The sequence below is a fragment of the Littorina saxatilis genome, linkage group LG17, assembly GCF_037325665.1.
Source record: "Littorina saxatilis isolate snail1 linkage group LG17, US_GU_Lsax_2.0, whole genome shotgun sequence".
Taxonomy (NCBI): Eukaryota; Metazoa; Mollusca; class Gastropoda; order Littorinimorpha; family Littorinidae; genus Littorina; species Littorina saxatilis.
This window is the reverse complement of record NC_090261.1, coordinates 24911898-24935651: the sequence shown is the minus strand read 5'-3', so window position 1 is coordinate 24935651 and position 23754 is coordinate 24911898. Positions and strand designations below refer to the sequence as shown.

The following is a 23754-nucleotide window of genomic DNA, read 5'->3' as shown; positions in this document are numbered from 1 at the left end:
TGAACAGAAAGTCTGAGGAAACAAGGTCTTAACAAGTCGCGTAAGGCGAAAATACAATATTTAGTCAAGTAGCTGCCATTTTTCAGCAAGACCGTATACTCGTAGCATCGTCAGTCCACCGCTCATGGCAAAGGCAGTGAAATTGACAAGAAGAGCGGGGTAGTAGTTGCGCTAAGAAGGATAGCACGCTTTTCTGTACCTCTCTTTGTTTTAACTTTCTGAGCGTGTTTTTAATCCAAACATATCATATCTATATGTTTTTGGAATCAGGAACCGACAAGGAATAAGCTGAAAGTGTTTTTAAATTGATTTGGACAATTTAATTTTGATAATAATTTTTATATATTTAATTTTCAGAGCTTGTTTTTAATCCGAATATAACATATTTATATGTTTTTGGAATCAGCAAATGATGGAGAATAAGATAAACGTAAATTTGGATCGTTTTATAAATTTTTATTTTTTTTTACAATTTTCCGTTTTTCAATGACCAAAGTCATTAATTAATTTTTAAGCCACCAAGCTGAAATGCAATACCGAACCCCGGGCTTCGTCGAAGATTACTTGACCAAAATTTGAACCAATTTGGTTGAAAAATGAGGGCGTGACAGTGCCGCCTCAACTTTCACGAAAAGCCGGATATGACGTCATCAAAGACATTTATCAAAAAAATGAAAAAAACGTTCGGGGATTTCATACCCAGGAACTCTCATGTCAAATTTCATAAAGATCGGTCCAGTAGTTTAGTCTGAATCGCTCTACACACACACACACACACACACACGCACGCACACACATACGCACATACACCACGACCCTCGTTTCGATTCCCCCTCGATGTTAAAATATTTAGTCAAAACTTGACTAAATATAAAAAGGAGGGAGTCTAAAAATGGAGGTAAATTTACAGAGGTTATGAACAGAAAGTCTACCGGTACGGTGGCCTAGTGGTAAGGCGTCCGCCCCGTGATCGGGAGGTCGTGGGTTCGAACCCCGGCCGGGTCATACCTAAGACTTTAAAATTGGCAATCTAGTGGCTGCTCCGCCTGGCGTCTGGCATTATGGGGTAAGTGCTAGGACTGGTTGGTCCGGTGTCAGAATAATGTGACTGGGTGAGACATGAAGCCTGTGCTGCGACTTCTGTCTTGTGTGTGGCGCACGTTATATGTCAAAGCGGCACCGCCCTGATATGGCCCTTCGTGGTCGGCTGGGCGTTAAGCAAACAAACAAACAAACAAACAAACAAACAAACAGAAAGTCTGAGGAAACAAGGTCTTAAAAAGGAGGGAGTCTAAAAATGGAGGTAAATTTACAGAGGTTATGAACAGAAAATCTGAGGAAAAAGGTCTTAAAAGAGAGGCAGTCTTAACTTGGGGGGGGTCTTAAAAGGGGGTTCTACTGTATTTCCATTTTCTGGAATATATTTCAGTCTCGACTGTAATCATCCAGTATCTGATCATGTTGGCAATACATGAACAAATGGAGCGTAACTTTTTATTGTGATCATATGGTACATCAATAGTCATTCCAAACTTCACTACTTCGAATTAACATTCAAACCTCGACAGTAGCATTACCGGCTATTTGTGTCAGTTTATCATGAAGTATCACCTGATACTGAGGTATAAAAAAACAAACATTTTTAACTATAACTGATTACTCAATGTCGATTGTCCATGTAGTGGAACCGCGCAATTCCGTGAAGAAAGTCGCAACAATCCTTACCCTCGCTTACGTTAAATCATTTTTCAATAGCTATCCGTAAGCGTGATTTTTGCATTTTGAAAGAAATGACTAACAATTTTTAGGAGAACGGTTAGCGAGCGAGTTTGTGGTCTAAGAAAAGTAACTCTGCATTTGAGGTTGGTTTGTTCATCTACCGATTGCTTCCCTTTCACCATCGGCCGTCCCTCCATCGTGTACATTTTTGTCTCTACCCTTATAGCGAAACACTGTTTATTTGATTAATCAGTGTTGTACTTCTTGTGATATGAGACTAGAAATATAAAGAACTGTCAATATAGATTTACACATTTCCAAAACATGGACGGATAATAAGTTACATTATGGCAAAACTTAAAAAGGGAGGAAGGAAGCCTATGAAGTTGTTTTCCCTTCAACCAAAATGAATGAAGTGAATCACACTCCTTAAATATACTGTCTCAATTACATTTAGACGTTGGATGCTCTTTCTTTCTTTATTTGGTGTTTAACGTCGTTTTCAACCACGAAGGTTATATCGCGACGGGGAAAGGGGGGAGAGGGGATAGAGCCACTTGTCAATTGTTTCTTGTTCACAAAAGCACTAATCAAAAATTTGCTCCAGGGGCTTGCAACATAGTACAATGTATTACCTTACTGGGAGAATGCAAGTTTCCAGTACAAAGGACACATTTCTTACATACTGCTTGACTAAAATCTTTACAAAAATTGACTATATTCTACACAAGAAACACTTAACAAGGGTAAAAGGAGAAACAGAATCCGTTAGTCGCCTCTTACGACATGCTGGGGAGCATTGGGTAAATTCTTCCCCCTAACCCGCGGGGGGTATCATACGAAAATAAACAAGAAGGGCAAAGCCCATACGACTCACATGCTTTACACATTTTTCCTACCAAAATACATGTGACCTTGACCCAAGGTCAAGGTCATCCAAGGTCATGCAACACAAAGCTGTTAATTCAAGAAATAGGAAGTACAATGGTGCTTATTGGCTCTTTCTACCATGAGATATGGTCACTTTTAGTGGTTCACTACCTTATTTTGGTCACATTTCATAAGGGTCAAAGTGACCTTGACCTTGATCATATGTGACCAAATGTGTCTCATGATGAAAGCATAACATGTGCCCCACATAATTTTTAAGTTTGAAACAGTTATCTTCCATAGTTCAGGGTCAAGGTCACTTCAAAATATGTATACAATCCAACTTTGAAGAGCTCCTGTGACCTTGACCTTGAAGCAAGGTACACCAAACTGGTATCAAAAGATGGGGCTTACTTTGCCCTATATATCATATATAGGTGAGGTATTGAATCTCAAAAACTTCAGAGAAAATGTGAAAAATGTGAAAAATAGCTGTTTTTTAGGCAACATTTATGGCCCCTGCGACCTTGACCTTGAAGCAAGGTCAAGATGCTATGTATGTTTTTTGGGGCCTTGTCATCATACACCATCTTGCCAAATTTGGTACTGATAGACTGAATAGTGTCCAAGAAATATCCAACGTTAAAGTTTTCCGGACGTCCGGACGTCCGGACGGACGGACGGACGACTCGGGTGAGTACATAGACTCACTTTTGCTTCGCATGTGAGTCAAAAAGGGAGGAAGGAAGCCTATGAAGTTGTTTTCCCTTCAACCAAAATGAATGAAGTGAATCACACTTCTTAAATATACTGTCTCAATTACATTTAGACGTTGGATGCTCTTTCTTTTTTTATTTGGTGTTTAACGTCGTTTTCAACCACGAAGGTTATATCGTGACGGGGAAAGGTCTTTTTTTATTTGGTGTTTAACGTCGTTTTCAACCACGAAGGTTATATCGTGACAGGGAAAGGGGGGAGAGGGGATAGAGCCACTTGTCAATTGTTTCTTGTTCACAAAAGCACTAATCAAAAATTTGCTCCAGGGGCTTGCAACATAGTACAATGTATTACCTTACTGGGAGAATGCAAGTTTCCAGTACAAAGGACACATTTCTTACATACTGCTTGACTAAAATCTTTACAAAAATTGACTATATTCTACACAAGAAACACTTAACAAGGGTAAAAGGAGAAACAGAATCCGTTAGTCGCCTCTTACGACATGCTGGGGAGCATTGGGTAAATTCTTCCCCCTAACCTGTGGGGGGTATCATACGAAAATAAAAAATACTTAGGTGTAAACATACTATGCAGTACACATCAAATCTTTGGTACTTGATATTTTGGCATACATCTCTAAAATGATGCAACAGCACATGTCCATATTTAATTTGGCTTGAGTCGATGCTATGTCCGGTAAAAGTAACAGGAAGAAGTCACACTTGACAATAGGAATAATAATCTTAAAAAAAAGTAACATGTCAACAACCATAATATATATTTATAACCACACTTAGTATAAGCTTAGCTTGTTGTTTGGTCACAAATGTTTATATCGCATTATACATGCCACCCTGTATTTCCAGAATAAAATCTTGTTTTAACCAACAACCATACAGAGGATCACAATACTCTGATCCTGTATCCACCAAAATAAAAGGCATCACAGTACACAGAAGTATCAGGCAACTTTTCTTTCAGAGGAATGCATTATAAAGTGCAAATGCAGAATATTCGTAAACATTTGTTCACACAGAGAAATGTAGCAGCATAAACACCATCAGCAGAGACTAGGGTGGCTGCACCAGTTTGACAAGTAAACTATGACTGTATTCTTTCTCAAGAGGTTTAGCTGTCACTGCATGCTCAGGTAGGTTGCTTGTTTACAGCTGTCAGTATGATTGTGTTGCTGTGCTTTGTATGTCTGTGTACTTTGTGGTAGCATGCAGGTTTAGATGAGCCCTCACTAAGTTGAAACCGAAGCAAATAATTGTGCAAATCAAAGTGCAATAATTGATGACAGGTTTATCTAACAGTGTATGAGTTCCTTTTGATCTGTTCCATCTCTGCAAAGCACAACACCACTTTTTCAATGTATGTGTGTATCACAATCTCTACTTTGTACAGCATGCCAGTCTCAAGGCACAGTCACTGTTCCTTAGATTTATGTAGTTCACAGAAACTTCTACTTTTAAGTGATAAACACGTCAGATTTGGACTGTGGTCGTGAAATGCCTTTCTCCTCCTTTGCATGGGCAGGTGCATCTGCTCCAGCTTCCTCCTCCTCTTCTTCCTCCTCCTCTTCTTCCTCCTCCTCTTCTTCATTATCTTCCTCATCATCATTCTCATCCTCTTCGCCCTCCTCTTTATTCTTTTTCTTCTTCTCTTTTTCCTCCTTCATCTGCGCTTCCTCTACTTTTTCGATAAGTTTGGTCAGCTCATCGTCAGTCATTGGGGCAGATACTGGACGGCCTCCTGCACGCTGGCTTGTTGCCTCAATCTCCTCGATGTCACGCAGGATGTTCTGAAACACAAATCAAAAATCTGTTTGATTTCTGAAAGAATTGTGAACAAATGATCGTATCCTTTTTGTAAAATCAAGGTAAGTGCTCAGAACAAAAATCTGGCTATGATAGTTACTCAAGGCCAGTCTACCAGCACCTATGGATTAAAAATTGCAACAGAAACAAGCAATTCACAGCTTTTAGGTCGTTGTGAGAAAATCATGTAAGAAGCACTGTATTTTCAGGCCCTACAGACCTGAAAGTAAGGTACAGTTATGAAAATGTTAACAACAATATATGTGATGGTAGTCTTCAGAGTGTACCTGCACTGCTCTGTCTGTTAAAGGGATATGATTGGAAAACAGTATCTGCTTTTTGTAGCTGAAAATGTTCTTCCAAGAAAATTATGGCTGTTTTTCACTGTCGGATCAGACTTATATACCTCTTTCATAGTGACCACAAAACCAGTTAATCCTATATATTTATCACCCGTACCTTTTTAACGTGTCAATACCACATGAATGGAATTTGTATTTAAACCCACACATAAAAAAAAAGATAAACAAAACTAATCTCTACGACTTTCAAAAACAAGAAGCAACTACATGTACTTTGTAGCATAACTAACCTGTACATCAATGAGGTATTTGTCCGAATTCTCATTCAGTACATGCAGCTTCTCTCGCATCTTTGAAACCTCTTTCTGAAACACACACAATCAAACAAGACAAAAACATTATTGACACCAGTGTACATTTGTGTAACTTTCAAATTTGCAAACTTGCAAATTTAACTATAATCTCTCTGAAAGTAAAGAAAATACTAGCTCACCAATGAGTTTTAAATAGGGTGAGGGTGAATGATATGAGCAATGGGAAAAACTGTGAGCAAATGCTAACAAATACAGGGGCATTTCCACTCCAAGACCTAAAACAAATCTGACAACATCAGGTCTAAAAAGTAAGGGGTTATGAAATTGGAGGTAAATTTACAGACATTATCAACAGAACATCTGAGAAAAAAATTTCAAAAAGGAAGAGGGGGATGTCCATTGTATCAACAGATTTAGAAAAAGAGATACTGAGCAGAGAAGAGTTATACAAAATCAAACTACAAAGGATCCAAAGGGACAGAAGGACATTTTAAGCTCTTACCTTTGTAACTTTCTTGATTCTTTGTATTTTTACTGCTTCCTCTTCAGTGGGCTCCACAATTTCACCGGTCACTGCACAAGAACAAAAGCAAAACAAATGCAAAAATCTTGGTATTTAATCCCTTTTTACTCAACAAAAACAGCAAGTTTTGTCATTTTCTCTAAATTGAAAACTTCTAGTTTCCCATATATCCCTCAAAGTACATGTATACTAAAATATGTACTAAACAAACAATATAAAGTCATTGTTTTTGATGTTCATTTTGTACTATCAAGGTCACTTTTCGTAACAGCGCCAACAAATCATTGTTCACTTCAAAACAAAAATTATTTTACAGTCAAAAAATTTGATTTACCTGGATCAATGTTGTTTTCAAGGAGCGCCAGTTCATAGCCCTCTCTGAAACAAGAACAGTCTTTTTAAAAGCACAGTCCTTTTGGGTCACCGTCTCGGACCTACCCAGGGTTTTACACAGAATAAGATCATCCCTTCATTTGAACATACAAAAAAAATCAACAGGAATTTGATTCAACAAAAGATTCCCACAAAAAGAAGCTAGTTGATTTTGGGTATGTGTCAAAGTGGAGAGATGTTTTTTACGCCCTGCAAAAGCCTGGACAGATCTGAGATGGTGACTGGCGTGTATTGAGACAGAAACAATATCTATCTGTTCTGTCATCACACACAACACTTTTCACTTCTGCACAAGGAACAGCGGGCAAGCTGCCGACTTGTTGAGGAAGTGTTAGTGAGTACAGACCTCTCAGCCCAGAACTAAAACACTGCCACTCTATGAGCCGGTTAAGTGCACAAAGTTCCTGGTCACTCTGTGTGTTGGGGACAGTCACACAGCTGATCACACACTCAGACACAGAAACAGAGACTCTCTCACATACAGGCTCACACATATAGAGTCTCTCCCTCTCTGTCACACACACACACACACACACACGCATGCTGACACACACACAGACTCTCTCTCTCACACACACACACTTCCTCATAGGCTATCATTTGGGTAAGAGAAACAAACCGGGATGCGATGTCACCTCAATAAGTTTTACACAATATTACAGTGAAAAAAGCATTTGCAAACTGATTCTTACACTTGTTCCTCAAGTTCTTCTGTCCGCTCTGATGCGGCGCTAAGTTGATCTGAAAAGAAAGAAATACACCGCACTCATTAGAGTGAGACATGCTTGATAAAAAAATGATTGGGTTCATGTTGTTGTTTATTTTAAGTACACTGATCTCTTCAAAAGCAGAAACTAGGTGATGTGTGATGTGCTACAACTTACAACACATAAGGTTCAGCAACAAGCAAAAGGAGTGAAATAAGAAGGAAAGACAACTGAAAGCAAACCCATCTAACTCAGACAACACTACAGACATGACTTGCTTCCCCTGGCTTACCTGCCTGTAGCTTCTCTTTTGCTTCCATCAATGTTCTCATGGTCTCAATGCGTTCCTGGACACGAGCAAAAAAGAAAAAAACAGTAAACACAATTTTGAAAGAAATGTACATACAATTATCTGCAAATATCAACAGACAGTCAGCCACAGACAGAAGTAAGAACAGACAGACAAACACATAGACACAACAAACGCACATGGAGCTCTTTTCTGTTACACCCGCACCCACATGATCACATGCATACAAACACACACACACACACACACACATACATGCATGCATGCAGATGCAAACATTCTTTCTGTTCATCTTACATCTATCCGCACACATGTTTAAACACCACCACACACATTTGTGCACACTCTTGTACATTACTGCACACACACTACTCTTACCTCTGCCTCTCTGACAGTGTCCTCCAGTGTCTGTTTCATTCGTGCATGATCTTCCTCCAGGTGAAGAAGATTGCGCCGGACTGCATCATCGTCTACTTTGCGCAGCCCATCATTCACCTCAGGTTTCCTGTGACAAAAAAGGTTCAGAAAAACAAAAAAAGATTATCTTGGGACAATTATATCATAAAACAATAAATTGCCACCAGAAAGTTCCTTGTTGAAAACAGCAAGGTAGAAAGAGCAGCAGGACAGTGCTGTAGTGTTAAACTTTTCTTTATTCACACATCTTTAGCATACCAGACAGAGTTTTTTGTTAAACCAATGAAATTGCAAAGTAATGCTTTGATGTATCTTATTAAGGGAATCTTAAAATCCTCTAGTCTAAGATAATGGTGTTGGAATTGTGAACACAGAGTGTTTCATCTTATGTGATATTATAAGATACCTGTTTTGTTTCAGTATAGGAGGAAGCATCTTCCCTCACAATAAGATCCACAAAGCCACATGGAGGTCTCCAGATCACATCACGGAGAACCAGATCGACCACATCTGCATCAGTCGGAAATTCAGACGATCATTTTGAGATGTACGTGTGATGCGAGGTGCTGACGTGTCATCAGATCACCACCTTCTAGTGATGACAGCAAAACTTCGACTGAAGAAGTACACCACTTCAACCATAGTGCGCACAAGATACAACGTGGGACTGCTCAGAGACAGAGGTGTACAGACAGCATTGCAGCTCAGCCTTTCCAACAGGTTCCAGCCGCTGCAAGAGCTGTATGAAGATGCTGAGACAGACATCGAGAGCCAGTGGCAACACACTAACAAACTCTGGCAAGACACCTGTGAAGAAGTCCTGGGCAAGAAGAAAACTCAGCACAAAGAGTGGATCTCCGCTGGCACCCTACAAAAACTCGAAGCCAGGAAGGAAAAGAAAGCTGCGCTGAATGTGAGCTGAACAAGAACAGCCAAGGCAAAAGCGCAAGAGGAGTACACTGCTGGTGACAAAGAAGTGAAGAAAAGCATCAGAACAGACAAGAGGAACTACATAAACAGCCTGGCTAGTCAAGCAGAGGAGGCTGCAGGACAGGGAAACATTAGAGAACTATATGTTTGTTTGTTTGTTTGTTTGCTTAACGCCCAGCCGACCACGAAGGGCCATATCAGCTGGCGGTGCTGCTTTCACATATAACGTGCGCCACACACAAGACAGAAGTCACACCACAGCCTTCATGTCTCACCCAGTCACATTATTCTGACACCGGACCAACCAGTCCTAGCACTAACCCCATAATGCCAGACGCCAGGCGGAGCAGCCACTAGATTGCCAATTTTAAAGTCTTAGGTATGACCCGGCCGGGGTTCGAACCCACGACCTCCCGATCACGGGGCGGACGCCTTACCACTAGGCCAACCGTGCCGGTAGAGAACTATATGTGGTAACCAAGAAACTTGCAGGCAAGTTCCAGCAGACCAGCAAGCCAGTCAAAGACAGACATGGAAACCCACTCACAACAACAGAAGAAGAGATGGGAGGAACATTTCACGGAACTGCTGAACCGACCGTCCCCAGAAGTATCACCAGACATTCCACCAGCAGTCAGAGCTGCCGATAAACTGTGACAAACCATCAAAAGTAGAGATCAGGAAAGCCATTATGTCCCTGAAGAATGGCAAGGCAGCAGGGCCGGACGATATACCAGCAGAAGCAATCAAAGCTTGTTGCACATGCTGCACAGCCTCTTTAGCAAGATCTGGGAGGAGTAACAAATACCAGCCGAGTGGAAGGAAGGAATCCTCATCAAGCTGCCGAAAAAGGGGGACCTCAGCAACTGCAACAACTACCGTGGGATTATGCTCCTATCAGTGCCCGGCAAAGTCACTGGAGTGGAACTCTCCCCTCTACATTAACTTCATAGACTATGAGAAGGCTTTTGACAGCGTGGACAGAGAGACGCTGTGGAAGCTGCTAATGCACTACGGAGTGCCCGAGAAACTCATCTCACTAGTTCAGCATACCTACCAAGACATGAACCGTAGGGTAGCGCATGCAGGCCAGTTGTCAGACAGTTTCGATGTTAGAACTGGAGTCCGCCAGGGTTGTCTACTGTCGCCTTTTCTCTTCCTCCTGGTCATTGACTGGATCATGAAGATCACCACAGCAGGCAGGAACAACGGTATACAGTGGACACTCTGGACACAGCTGGACGACCTCGACTTCGCTGACGACCTGGCGCTCCTCTCGCACAACTTCAACCAGATGCAAGACAAGACCACTCGCCTGGCAGTAACATCAGCCAAGACAGGGCTCAGGATCAACAAGAGGAAAACAAAACTCCTGAAGATCAACACCACTGCCAACACGCCAGTTACAGTAGGTGGAGAGCCAATCCGAGAGGTCGAATCTTTTGTATACCTGGGAAGTGTGATCGATAGGCAAGGGGGCACTGACAGAGATGTCGCCGCCAGGACTGGGAAGGCACGAGCAGCCTACATTATGTTGAAGAACATCTGGGCCTCTAGAGAGATCAGCATAACCACCAAGCTGCGCATCTTCAACTCCAATGTCAAATCGGTTCTACTCTACGGCTCTGAGACGTGGAAAATGACCAAGGTGACACAGCAGAAGATTCAGACTTTCATTAACACCTGTCTGAGGCGCATCTTCAAGATCAGATGGACAGACAAGATCTGCAACGAAGAGCTGTGGCAAAGGGCGGGCCAAGAGCCCGTTAACAGCCAGATTCTGAGGAGAAAATGGGGCTGGATTGGACACACCCTTAGGAAACCAACATCCAGCATCACCCGCCAGGCTCTCACTTCGAATCCACAGGGGAAAAGAAAGAGAGGGAGGCCAAGAAACAGCTGGAGGCGGGACACAGAGGCAGAACTGAAGAGGCAAGGCAACAGCTGCGCAGAAGCGGAGAGAAAAGCCCAGAACAGGGTGCGATGGAGAAATGTCGTCAATGGCCTATGCTCCGCTGGGGGCAAAGGGCCTAAGTAAGTAAGTAAGTTTTGTTTCAGTCATTGCTAGAATAATGAAATTATTTCATATAATATCTCCACGCCAACCAGGAAGTCAAAGTTTTTTTGGTTTTTTTTATCTCATGCTTGTGTTATCTAAATTAGTGATGATGCGTATAACATGGATAAAACACTGTTTAAACGAAAGTCACTAAAAGCAAGAACTAACAAGTCTCTCCATGCTGCTCTTTTATGCTGCACAGGTTCTAGTTTTGAGAAAACTTGTGTGAATCACAAATGAAAATTGCTGTAGATTTTACTGTATTGTGTTATTTTTATTAATCAATTTGTAATTATGTTAAATCAATCTGAAGATGAATTGCTCAAACAAAGAATACATTTATTTTCAAATTACTGAAGGTTCACAAATAATGTCACCCCTCTTGCCCTCAACCAACCAGAGCAAAAAGACAACAGCTGCAAATGAAGAGTTCTGTTTAGATCTTTTCGGGAAATTATTATCATTGTTTCATCACCATCAACACCACAAACAAGCAACTTTTTCTTCTGAATTCATGAGCTGCAACTTCCAGGTACACTTGAATTTTGTTAATTGTGGGGTGTTTTTGTGTTTCCATGACTCATCGAACTGATACATGGATCACACTGGATCTGTAGTTTGAGTATTTGGTCATCTGCATGCAGAGGGCTCAGGCACTTGCTGGTTTGCACAAACAATGAAACATGTATGTTGACCCAAGAGGTCTAACAAATCCGACTCCACCCTTTACCCTTCAGGCACTGCCATCATGATTCGAACCCCAGAAATTCCACCCGGAGGACGGAGACACTACCACAAAGCCAATGCGCCCATCAAAACAGCTAACAAACTGGTTTAACCCCATTCTAAGTAGATCACATGGTGAAAATTCATTCTTTTATTTTTAAACTCATAAACAGTCCAAGAACAATCCTTAAAAAAGTGCACTCAAGTGACATCAGTATACATCATTAATACTGCACTGGATGTGAATGGCTAGCAGATGAATCATCCGATTTTTAATAATAGCATTGGTAAGTACGTTAGTTGTACTTGTGTTGAAAACACTTCCGCACTCAACTGATAAATAAACCACAGCTGTAATACAGTCGAACTTGTCCTTGTGACCACCTCTTCATTACAACCACTTGGCCTTGAGTACGACCACCCCAAAGGACCCCGATGGCTTTTTTTGTTTGTTTATTTGTTGCTTAACGTCCAGCCGACTACGCAGAGCCATATCAGGACGAGGAAGGGGGGGATGAAGGGGGCCACTTGTCAAGCGATTCCTGTTTACAAATGCACTAACCCATTACTTGTGTCCCAGCAGGCTTTAGTAAAACTAAATTAATACCTACTGGAAGATTACCAGTTTCCAGTATGTTAAAATAGGCTTAACCTATCTACTGCTGGACTTACATCAGAACACTAACAGATTAAACTATACATGAATCGCGAGACAAGCGGCAAGAGAAGAGATTTTTGGAAAAAATACAGGTGAATGAGCAAGAAGGCAGAAAAAAGAAAAGAATTCATGAAGAAAAAGAGAGCATGACAGGAAAGAGGAACCAAAAATCTACCTAACAGCAAACTAGAAAGCTCCTGCGGTTCCAAAAACAGGAGGGGCCTTTAATTTCATAACCGCAGTGCCCCACTGCGGGACGATGGCTTTTTAATTTGTTTTAATATCATTCACTTTTCCATAGCAGCCACCTGTCTATAACAACCAATTTTGGTCAGTCCCTTGGTTAGTCATTACAGATAGGCTCAAAGTTACGTCTAAAATCAATTCACCATGAACACACAGTCTCCTGATCATCATAGTTCAAGTAAGTGCGCTATGGTATTTATTTTTAATACAAGTGTCACCAAAGGGTCTTTCCTTGTTACAAGTCGATAAATGACAAAGCATTTGAAGTAATTGTTGTCTCATAGTCATATATATAAATAAAACATCCTGCTCAGCATTGAACCATGGTCCATGGCACACCATTATGCAATCACTGTACCGAAACTGAGGAAGTAAAATGAAAATCAACAACATTTCCTTAAACTCTGCTGTCTATTTCCGCCATAAGTCATTAGGTACTCACACTTACAATTACACATTGAGTGCTAGCACAGGCCTCTTTACACACACACACATGCATGCATGCATGCACACACACACACACACTCTCTGTGTGTGTCTGAGCTCTCTCTCTTTCCGTCTTACACTCTCTCTCTCTCTCACACACACACACACACACTATCACTAACACAATCTGAAGGTGTCAGATTTGATGACTGAACACTGACACCACTACATCATAAATAATAAACTTTGTAGTGCATGGAAACTACCAAGCAAGAGACACAGCACCTTCAAACTGCACGAAGTTGACAGTAATCACAGTTCCACACAAACTCTTCTTCAAACAGAATGTCATGAATTTCCTAGTAGACAAGATTTGCACAAACTCTGATTCACAACACTGTGCCTCTCCCTTTATGACCACCAAGCATGCAATGCGCCTGCGAAAAATCTCAGCGCCAATAAATATTCTGCAAGTATTCCAAACAAGAACCTGTTCACCCTAATTAACTCACTTTGACTGTGGAAAGGCATGAAAAATTAATGATACAAATTCATTCCTGGCACTGAAGCTTGGTGCATGCAGATCACTTGGGAAATTACCTGTGTGTTCCAAACAAGTTCAAATGATAAAAGCAGAACTTTGTTTTCGTCCGCGCTGGATGTTCGTTAATTCGTTAACAGCAGGTGAACAAACTTAACTGACAGTAAACTCAGATTCACACAGGCCTAAATTAATAATAGATCAGTTTGGCATGACTGCTTATTGACCAAGTCCATTGTATCATTTTTGCTGATTGCTTTTCTACCTAAATGTACTCCACCCAAAGCAAGTCCACAAATTTGCTCATGGTTCATTCAATACTTGTTAAAAAAATCATTGATAACAAAGACCGTTAATCTATACTTGTAGGCCTGTGTACTTTTTTCCCCACTTTGAAGAAAATGAGAAAACAACAGGCATGTCTGCGCTGCTAAAAAGCCAATGAAAATTCAATGAAAAAATGATGTTCAGTCATGTCTCATATTTCAGAACTGTGGCGGGTTGGTCGGTTCCCCATTCATATTTGTGATTTGTATGTTTTCTTGTCAGTCTCATCATTAAATGTAGTCGCGGTGTTACATTACATTTTCACCAAAGCCGAGGTTACTAAAATAATATAATGGAAAATTCAGTCTGGGGAAATTGTCCCGCTAGAAGTACTCAATAATTATGCAACTTTTTTATTATTTCAATTCATTACATCATCCAAAACATTTGGAATGAAGCAAAGAAATAAAATACAAGAATTACGAGTTCAGAAATTTAAAAAAAAAATTGCTGTCGAAGCGAATCGAACCCGGGACCACAAAAGTAAAGACCAGCGCACCGTCAATCGGGCACTCTACCAACTGAGCTATTTTGTCGAACTGTAGACGAGGGAGATTTTAACTTCAAATATTACACTTGAGTTCTCGAGCGTGGCGAGGACTCACTGACTCGAGTTTCCGAGTCTCTCCGTTCGTATTTGTGTACTGTTCTCCATATCTCACTGTTCGGGACTAGTTCAGTAACTAACCCTACGCTCCCGGTCACTTTGTATAAATTTGGAAAGCAATATCAAGTAGCAATAATTTCAAGCGAGACCGACATTATTGATAAGAAATGCATTGACCAATCGCCGAAAGGCGCATGAAAGTATTTCCCAAAATCCTCTATTCTCGATGACATACTAAGGAGTTAGTTCGGGAGAACGACGATCTATGGACGGTTTATTATATAAAGGGAAGCAAGCAGTTTAAAAACGGGCGTCGATAGAGCCAATGAACAAGGATGAAAACTTCTATTATGATAGACATCTGACCCAATATATATATATGAAGAGAATATTTTAACCATATCTGGCAGCTTCTGTTAATTTTATTTTAGTTTTAGTGTAAATACCGTTCATATATATATATGTAAAAATTAGACCTCATCAACAGTCCAATTCCTGCTTAAAAACTAATAATGGAGAATGACTGAAAACTGTTCTAAATTGATACATTACAGATAGTGTGTGTCAAAGTTTCTCAGCTGGAGATCATATTACTGTATTAATTTGATACATGTGTATTTTCTCTTTGAGAACACTTGTAAATAGATCGAGCTCATTTTAAGATCACTGAAAGGCATATCAATAAATCATAATGGACACAAAAACTGTTTCTAAGCACCCCAAGAGCTATTCAGTTCTGTTTAGGGGTGGTAATTATGTTACCACACCAAATTAGTGTTTGAACGCTTAGTTATTCAAAATAAAATTTGAAACGGCTGTGTTTGGGATATGTTTCAACACGGTGATATCTCCCCAAGTTCTTCCACCCTACGACGGCTTTATGTTGATGTTCGTCCAATTTATGACCATGTGAGGAGCAGCCCACATTTCTGGAGGTACAGATTTTAAGTAAACTAAACTCACACAATGAGCAACAGAGTTCGGTTTGGGGTTTAAGTTGATGACACCACACATAAGAAATGCCTTACAATTAAAGTTCGCATGTTTTATTATTCAAATCCAAATTTTTTTATTGGTTAGTCTTTCCAGAAAGCATATATTGGCCAATGTATTTGTTTATGCTATGTTACGTGCTTTAGCACCGTAAACAGCATTGAAATGAGTGTGCGCACGCTAGCTACATTACAGATTTAACTTCCTCAATCCAATTAACGGTTTTCATGTGTCTAGGCAAATGCGTACCCACCAGCACTTTATCAAATGTGACGACGAGAGGTTGGGACCAGTTGACAGTGACAGGAGAGTGTTGTACAACAACCACCGTTCGCCAAATAAAAAATCATTTAGTGATTTACTTAATTAGCATATATGTTATAGACAGGCATGGGAATTGAAAAAAGTAAAAAAGGCTGAAAATGTGTAAGTAATAGCAAAATCGACGACGCGAAGCGCCTAGCCCTGCTAGGGGGGTTCGGGGGCATGCCCCCCCCCCCCCCCCCCCCCGGAATTGTTTTTCTCCAAAGAACCCAAATGGTGCAATTTGGTGTCATCTCAGCTCCAAGTTTGCCATTAAATTCAGTTTTTAGAACCATTTTTACCTCCCCCATTTATTTTTTCGGCGGACACTTTTGCTTTTTCGGCGGAACAAAACAAAAAAATCGGCGGAAATTTGCCTTTTGGCGGACAATTCCCATGCCTGTATAGACCACTTTCAAGCTACAATAACTGCAGCTGTGTCCAAATTACAGTACAGCGAACGTCCCCTGAACTTTTAAAAGTCTAATTTGCCAGAAAACTTTCCCCAAATGGCTCCTTAGAAGTTAGATAGTGGGCCTGAAATATTGATTACAATCTACATTTAGTTTACTGAACAATGTACCATTTATTTGGTTTTAACTTACCTGTCCAATGTATAAACAAATAGTAAGCAAACACGTACTTTAAAGAATTCAAAAAGAGAACTAAGTTTTGCCTTTGCAAATCAGATTACTAATACTACTACCTAGTGTTAGCCTTGCATGTCCAGTTGAGTTTGGTTTCAAATCTTTAATTTTTGTTCTTTAAAGATCACTGAAAGGCATATATATATATATATCAGTGATCAGTGATCACTGAAAGGCATATCAGACACCCATGTGTCTTTACTTTATTGACTTTAACTGTTATTTTCGTGCCTAAGAAACGACCCCGAAATACTGAAAAAACACTTGTTTCATACATAGTTATCGATGACAACTGCAGACTACCGTCATGATAATGATATTTATTGGTTGAAGTACCTCTGAATGTGACTGGGGTTTGGTTTTGCTGGAGGCTTTGGCACTCTTAGTTTCGACTTTGTTGCGTCTGGGCGATTGCAATCGTGCGTGGCTCGTGGAATCGACGATTTCTTCGCTGCCATTTCAGTCCTATCACTGAATCACGGACAGGGATTGACTTAAAAGAGAGAAGAACGTCGGTCAAACCAATTAAAAAGTCAGTTGAAAGTCGGCGCTCGAACCTCTCAGACAGCCATTTCCTGGAATGAAAGAAAAGAGTGGCCTCCCTTGGCACACGGCAAGTGCGGCCGATTTAACATTGATCTCAGGTCGTCTGAGTGCAGCGCGGACGTAAATTCTATCAGATCTCAAGAGTACATCGATTTCCAGGACTGTTCTTTTGGAAAAGGAGAAGGCAAACGTCGTCGATGGTTTCTCTTCCAATCAACAGACGGAGGGTCAGCTAGCTGTTTAAAGAATGACTGATAAGAAATGGGTTCGCAGCGTGTGAACTGGGATAACTGGTCGTTGTGTGATGATTTGCAGTCACGACACAATGTTACCCACTCGGCTGTCTGTGCGCTGGCTGCTTGTCACACTCACACGCAGGGCGGCAGAATGTGGAAAGCTTTGAACCCGCTGAACTCTTCAATCAACTATTAATGCGGGCGCACCGGAGAGCGTGCCTCAGATCCCGTACCGCTGGCGAAGCGAGTGGAGCAGGAGCGAAAGCAGACGACAAACACAGCAGACGAGCAGTCTCGCGAAGGGTCCGCTCTTGTCTCAGAGTAGAAAAAGAAAGTGAGGAGCTAGGCTGATGGCCGTTACTACCACTATCACCCCAGACACCGTCCACTTCGGAGCTGAGCTCGGCAGCGTTTTGATGACAGACGAACTTTTCTATCCATTTGCCAGCATAGTCGAAGACATGGTTCGAGGAATTCATTCCAACGGGCAGGTGAACACTGACCAGTTCTGTTACTTCTTGTGCCGTGTGTTCGATTCCTTTGGAGGAGAGCCTTACCTACAGGGTAGCCTCCTGAAGCTGCTGACCGCAGCCCAGTCCACCCCACTGTCCGGGGAACTGGACCACTGTGGTCGCTGTGTTCTCAAATCAGCTGCTCTCAGACATGCTGGCTTGGACGTGCTCAGGTGGTTGCAAGCGAAACAGCTTTTAGACATTCATGTCATCGACAACAGAGAGGAGAACTCCATCTTTGAAGTACTCAGACGAACAGGTGGAGCATCGGTACGTAAAAGTCACATGGTGGTTGGGAGAAAACGGTGTATTTTGCTGCTTCTTTTCCAGAGGATGACTGCTTGACAAGTCATTTAAGCCCAGTTCCAAGTTTAGATCACGGGTTGATGCCCCACAAAATAATAATGTGTCTAAAACATTTTGTACACCTGTTTCTTCGTTTTCCTGTTTTTTTTCTTTCTTTTCATTTATTTATTCAGAGAAAGATAATATTGGATGAAGAACCTGAACTTTCTGTAGAACCTATAGGCTATTGATTTAGCTTGAACTTTTTTTTATATTGAAAAATGATTTATGCCTGGGCAAGTAATCTGAACAAACTTTTTTTTCTTCTGTTTTAGCCTTACATGTGCTATTTCCAGCGTTTATTGGGAATATCAATTATGCAAATTAATTTTAAAAGTCTCAATTGATAAAAATAAAAAAAGAATCCAAAACATGAATGCAATAACAACAAAAAACACAAGAAAAAAAGGAATAGAAAGAAGGAAAGAAAAAATAGAACTTAGAAGAAAAAAGAAACAGGATGTGTTTTGAACATTACTTTTATACAAGTATATTTCTATAGTTTTTCAGTGCTGAATTGAGCGTAACCTTGGTGGAAAAAAATGTTTACAGCTTTTCCTCTGTGTGAAAACAAGAAGCAGCTCACAATTTATTGCCATTCCTTATTTACCAGTATAATATTGTAGCTTACCCCCTATTTGTCATGCAGCTGAATTCTTTTATCACAACTACTGTTTTAAGTGTCTTAAACAAGTAAGTTGGTGATGTACTCTGCGCATAATTATTATATTCATGGTCATCATCATAAGTTGTTTACCATAAAGAGACGAGCCATTCACGAGCAGTGACTGTTTCGCCCATCTGATCACTAACGTCCTGGTCCTGTGGGGCGTTTATCACATCACTGTAGACACGAAGACGGAGTGGCCTTCCTCTTTGTAGTCAGACTGCACTAAACAGCCAGGAATATCGCGGGATAATTTCCCCATCAGATACGGCAAAGGTGAGACGATTTTCCCCATCACGGGCACCAGGCCGCACGAAGAGCTATCAGGAAAAGATGGAAAATCCGTGACAGTTTCCAACTTTTCATACTATTAGCTGTACTATAGGCAAGCACGTGTCCATCGGTCTCGACTCAGTTGAAGACGAAGAGAGGGTGACAGCGAGTGTTTATCCTGATGCGGGGAAGACGGGTACTTGGCGAATGTGGGGCGACTTAAGAGGGAAATTATGTATGTTGGACTTGCAAATGAGCCTCATCTCGCAGAAGAAATGGATGTAGATTTATTTTGCGAGTGTCAGAGTGAGAGAGAAAGAGGCCGGGTGGGGGTTATTCATGTCAGTTTACACAAATTCAGTACTAGCTTTAGTGGTTGTGATTATTAAAGGTAGGGAGCGCAAGGATGAACAAACTCAGGTGAGAGCAGAAGAAAGTAACTCTTCACTTTATTCATTTCCTCTGTTGCCACTTTAGCACAAACGTTACTCTTTCTGGTAGTTGCGTCTTCTCAGGAGTGTTTCTCGTTTAGACACTGAAAAAAAGGATGAACGTCTGCATGTTTAGGCTTTATTACGGTGTGAGCCAACAGGAGAGAAGATAAAAGTATGCCGTGTAATTCAATATTTCTGCTGTTTCTTAAACTTTAATTTTTGCCCCGTGACAAAGTATTCACCCCTTGAATCTGCCGCAGTTAATCAAGTGTCTCGTTGAAGCTGAAATCGGATCATAGTAATGTGGCTTTTGCGGAAGACAGTCTTCAAAATGTAAAGAAGGAACAAAAACTAAGAAAAATAAATATCTAACTCTAAGAAAAAAGAAGAAAGGATGATAAAGAGGCATGATTTATAGGTCTAATATTACGCTGAAGATATATGAGTTTGGGTTGAAAAGTGTGCTCTTTTTTCTTTCCTTATCTTTTTTTCTGTTCATTCAGGAAATTGATTTGATATTTTTTAAGGGGCGTATTTTTGTTTTAATTCTAACCCATTTATAACCCTTTTGGCTGCAATCAGTCCCAGTGCTCCCGAACGCGCCGTCAAAATCAATACCGCAAGACTGATCACATAGTGCACTTTACGTCTCGTTCGATCGCGTTGCTGATCATTGTCGTCAGCCAACGTCCGGCAACGGAGCGATCTAGCTGCCAATGGTCAAGATGCTTACACCTAAATTTACCGTGTGAGTGATAAGACTGGATTTTGTTGTTGATTTTTGTTCATGGCGGTTGCAGGCCAGCCGGCATCACATCGGTTCACATTTCCATTCTTTGCTTTGTCGTTTTAAGTCTTTATCTAGGTTGTCTTTTTTTCCTTTTTTTCCCCATCCCACAGTCGATCGACAGAAAGCTGCGACAGGAAAAGTTCAGACTATTGGGTAATTTCAGTGCATCTTTGAGATCGGCCCAGCCCTTTCTTTCTTTTCTTATTTTCTCCCCTTTTCCCTCTTTTTTTCTTTCTCTTGTTTTATGTTTCTGGCTTCGATCTCCGAGGCTCCAACCCTTCGCACACGAACGACCCTTTTCCTCTCCCGGCTTTTTTCCGTGTGTATAGTCTCTTTTTGTTTGTGCCTGTTTGCTCGGGGAAAGGGGTTGTTGTGCTTGTGCTGTCACCAAAGCCGGCGAAGCAGAGTCCAGAAATTGGGTCACGATTCAGGGCACTTTTGTTCTTTTTTCTCTCCCCTTGTTTTATCAGCTATGCACCACGCCGACTTGGCGACAACAGACGCTCTGAGATTAGCCTGGCCAATTTGGCATGGCAAAACAACGGGTGCTGGGTTTGAGTTTTGGGAAGTCTCCTGTCTTTTTTTGTCTCTAGTAATTTTTACCTTTCCTTCCCTTTGTTAATTTAATATTGCCCTTTCGTGAGAACCAGGTTATGAAGGAACTTAGTTAGTGGGCGGAACAGGAAGAGTAGCGATGTGATGTACAGGAATGTAACGTCATATGCTGTAAAACAAAAGGCAAGAAAAAGAACGTCGGCGAACACACACATGTACACGCACGCATGCGCAAACACACCTGTGACACACACACACGCGCGCGCACACACACACACACACACACACACACACACACACATACAAACACACATATTTTTAGGTTAAAATTAGGTTTCTTTCCGTTGCTTTTTTTCCGAACGTTGATTAGCATTTTTTCCAGTTGTGTAAAAAGTCAAGGCATTGCATTTTGAGGACCCTGATTTGGTATACAAAAAAATGTGTAAGTGAAGAAAAAAAAACTTTGATGGATTTCTCTCCCTTTTTTTACCTGTTCTTTGCTGAAAGAATGCTTGCAAGAAATGATCTAATACTTATAACAGCACTGAAGCGACAAGAAAACTGTTATTCTTTTCAACTCAACTGTGACAGCTGAACATTTTTCTATTTTTTCGATTTGTGCGTTTACAAATACAATGTGCAAAAAAATCATGAATGTTCGTAAAAATAAGAAGAATGCTGCTACTGCTAGCTAGAAAAATGTCAGATTTAATTTTGTGTCCAAAGTTTCTTTAAAAGTTCAAGCGCCATAAAACAGGTATACATCAATTCATAAAATTAGTTTGATTTTATCGGAAAGTACTAAGGTAAGAGCAGTGATTAGGAAGCTCTAAAATCAAGCAAAAATCGACTACACAGTCAACACAAGAAAATTCCCAATCAAGTCCCCGCAGATAAATAAAGTGGTTTTTACAGACAAACTCAGTGCATGCATTGCAGGTAGAGAAGGGTCGGGGTATGTCTACCCCCTGCTGACAAGAGGGCACAGGTAATATGAGTGAATTGCAGCGGAACGGGCTCGTATAGCTTGACTGTCGGCGCCGCTACATAGAGCCGCCACAATGCTCGGGAGTCAATTATGCCGCTGTACATTTCAAGTCGAGAAGTTCATCACAGTGCTCCATTATGTTCCTGGCCTATTCATTCAGGTCATAGAGTCACACGGCTACCTTGTCCCTACCGCCGCCGCCCCCCCCCCCCCCCTTCCTTCGTCCTTCCACAACGTCCTTTTCAAAAGCTGAATCACTTTACTTGGTATAACAGTTTATGAGCCCAGCTCAAACGCTAGAACCTTTAATTAATCCGTCTTGTGGAAAGGGAGAGACTGTCGAAACCAGCACTGAAGAATTGCGTCTGGTGAACAGATTTTGAATACATAGACGATTTCATGGGAACATGTCTGCATTTATTTGTTTAATTTTGCTTCGTTTTTATTGGCTCGTAGTTCTTGTATTCAGTTGCCATGCTGTCGAATGCTGAGTTTCCAACTATTACAGATGAAGCGTAAAATGTTTCATAGGAATATAGACACAGTCAGAAACGCCACACTACCATCATGGCGAAATGAATTTTCCTGTCGTGTTTTTAACGCAGGGGCTCCAAGGTTTCAGTCCTCGGGGAGATCGCTCTAAATCTAGTCTGCGATATGATAACATCTGCTAGATAGCTTATTGCCGTATATAAAGATGAACGATATATCACCACTTAGCGAGAGATGGGTTTTGGGCATGATATCCTCGGTTAAACAGTCGTACAAAGGTGTTCTCTGCATGGTGCTTAGCAGAAACGTAATAGGTTTGTTCTAGTGAGCGAGTGTAAGGTATGGTAGCGGAACTTGTGAATGAACTATGTTTAGCCCACACACTGGCCCCGGACATTCCAGCGTAGGTTATTTCCAGAGGATTAGGATTAAGCACGCTTCTCAGACACCGCAGCAGTTTTGTCGACAGAAACTTTAAAAAAAAAAATTGTCGCGGATTTCACGCGACAGGGAATGTAGGGTAATCGGTCTGGAGGCTGGAAGACTTCATGACTTACTCGTCTGGTGCGCCGCGACTGAGCCATGACTAAAAGAGCTGGTGTAGTAGAGGTCGAGGCACGAGGTAGTTATGGGTTAGAAGCAGGATTTGGAGGTGTGGAGGAGCGTAGGGAGGGGTTGGGACGAGGGTGGAGGGGGAGGGTCTGTAAAGCGAAATGGTCTGGAGGTAGTTTAGGTAGAGAGAAATGTGTCGACACTCGTTTCCCTGTGGCAGCCGACAGTCGGCATAGTGGTGGCAAAGAAAGGCCAAAGGCGGTGACATTTCCACATGCACTCTATGAAATTGAATTAAGTCCAGTCAGGTCTTTGTCGGATTACTGACCCGATGAGGGCACCAAATTATTTTTACCGTTCCTATACTGCATCAGGAAACAGAAAAGGACGAAGAGGGTGGGGTTGGAAGAAAAATTAATGTTCAGTACTTATTTACTTATAGTTATGTGTGAGATGGTAACCTGTATTTGCTGCAAGCTTTGACTGTGTTGGTTTACTATACTTTTCAAGACGTCGTTCACTGTGCTTTTTTTTCTCACTTTTTTTTTCACAGTCGTTCTGCTTTATTTTTGAAAAGACGCCATTCACAGGTTAATTGGACATGTATATATATATAATTATATATGGTATCGTCGTATCTCAGTTGTAGGAAAAGTCAGTCGCAGTGCCGCTTCAGACAGCTCAGATATGGGAAAGAGGCTAGGGAAGGACAAAGACAGTACGATTATATAGGCTTGCACGTGACGTACGCAGGGGCACATAGTAGAAGTTTTCACGGCGGTAAATTTGAGCGGACCGCGGCTGCC

The 23754-nt window shown here is 41.2% G+C and overlaps 1 protein-coding gene across 2 annotated transcripts; it reads right to left on the bottom strand.

Annotated features, from left to right (window-relative positions):
* Positions 1-1078: 1078 nt before the first annotated feature.
* On the bottom strand, positions 1079-17545 carry LOC138953583 (glutamic acid-rich protein-like). Of its 2 annotated transcripts, none has more exons than XM_070325433.1 (8): positions 16895-17545; positions 8057-8183; positions 7661-7715; positions 7354-7402; positions 6603-6646; positions 6248-6318; positions 5722-5796; positions 1079-5113 (listed from the first exon to the last, which is right to left on the bottom strand). In XM_070325433.1, the coding sequence occupies exons 1-8, from the start codon at positions 17014-17016 to the stop codon at positions 4781-4783; spliced, it is 876 nt and encodes a 291-aa protein (XP_070181534.1). In that variant the 5' UTR covers positions 17017-17545; the 3' UTR covers positions 1079-4780. The 2 variants fall into 2 exon arrangements, with proteins under 2 accessions (XP_070181534.1, XP_070181536.1); XM_070325435.1 differs by lacking the exon at positions 16895-17545 and adding an exon at positions 11815-11881.
* Positions 17546-23754: the final 6209 nt, after the last annotated feature.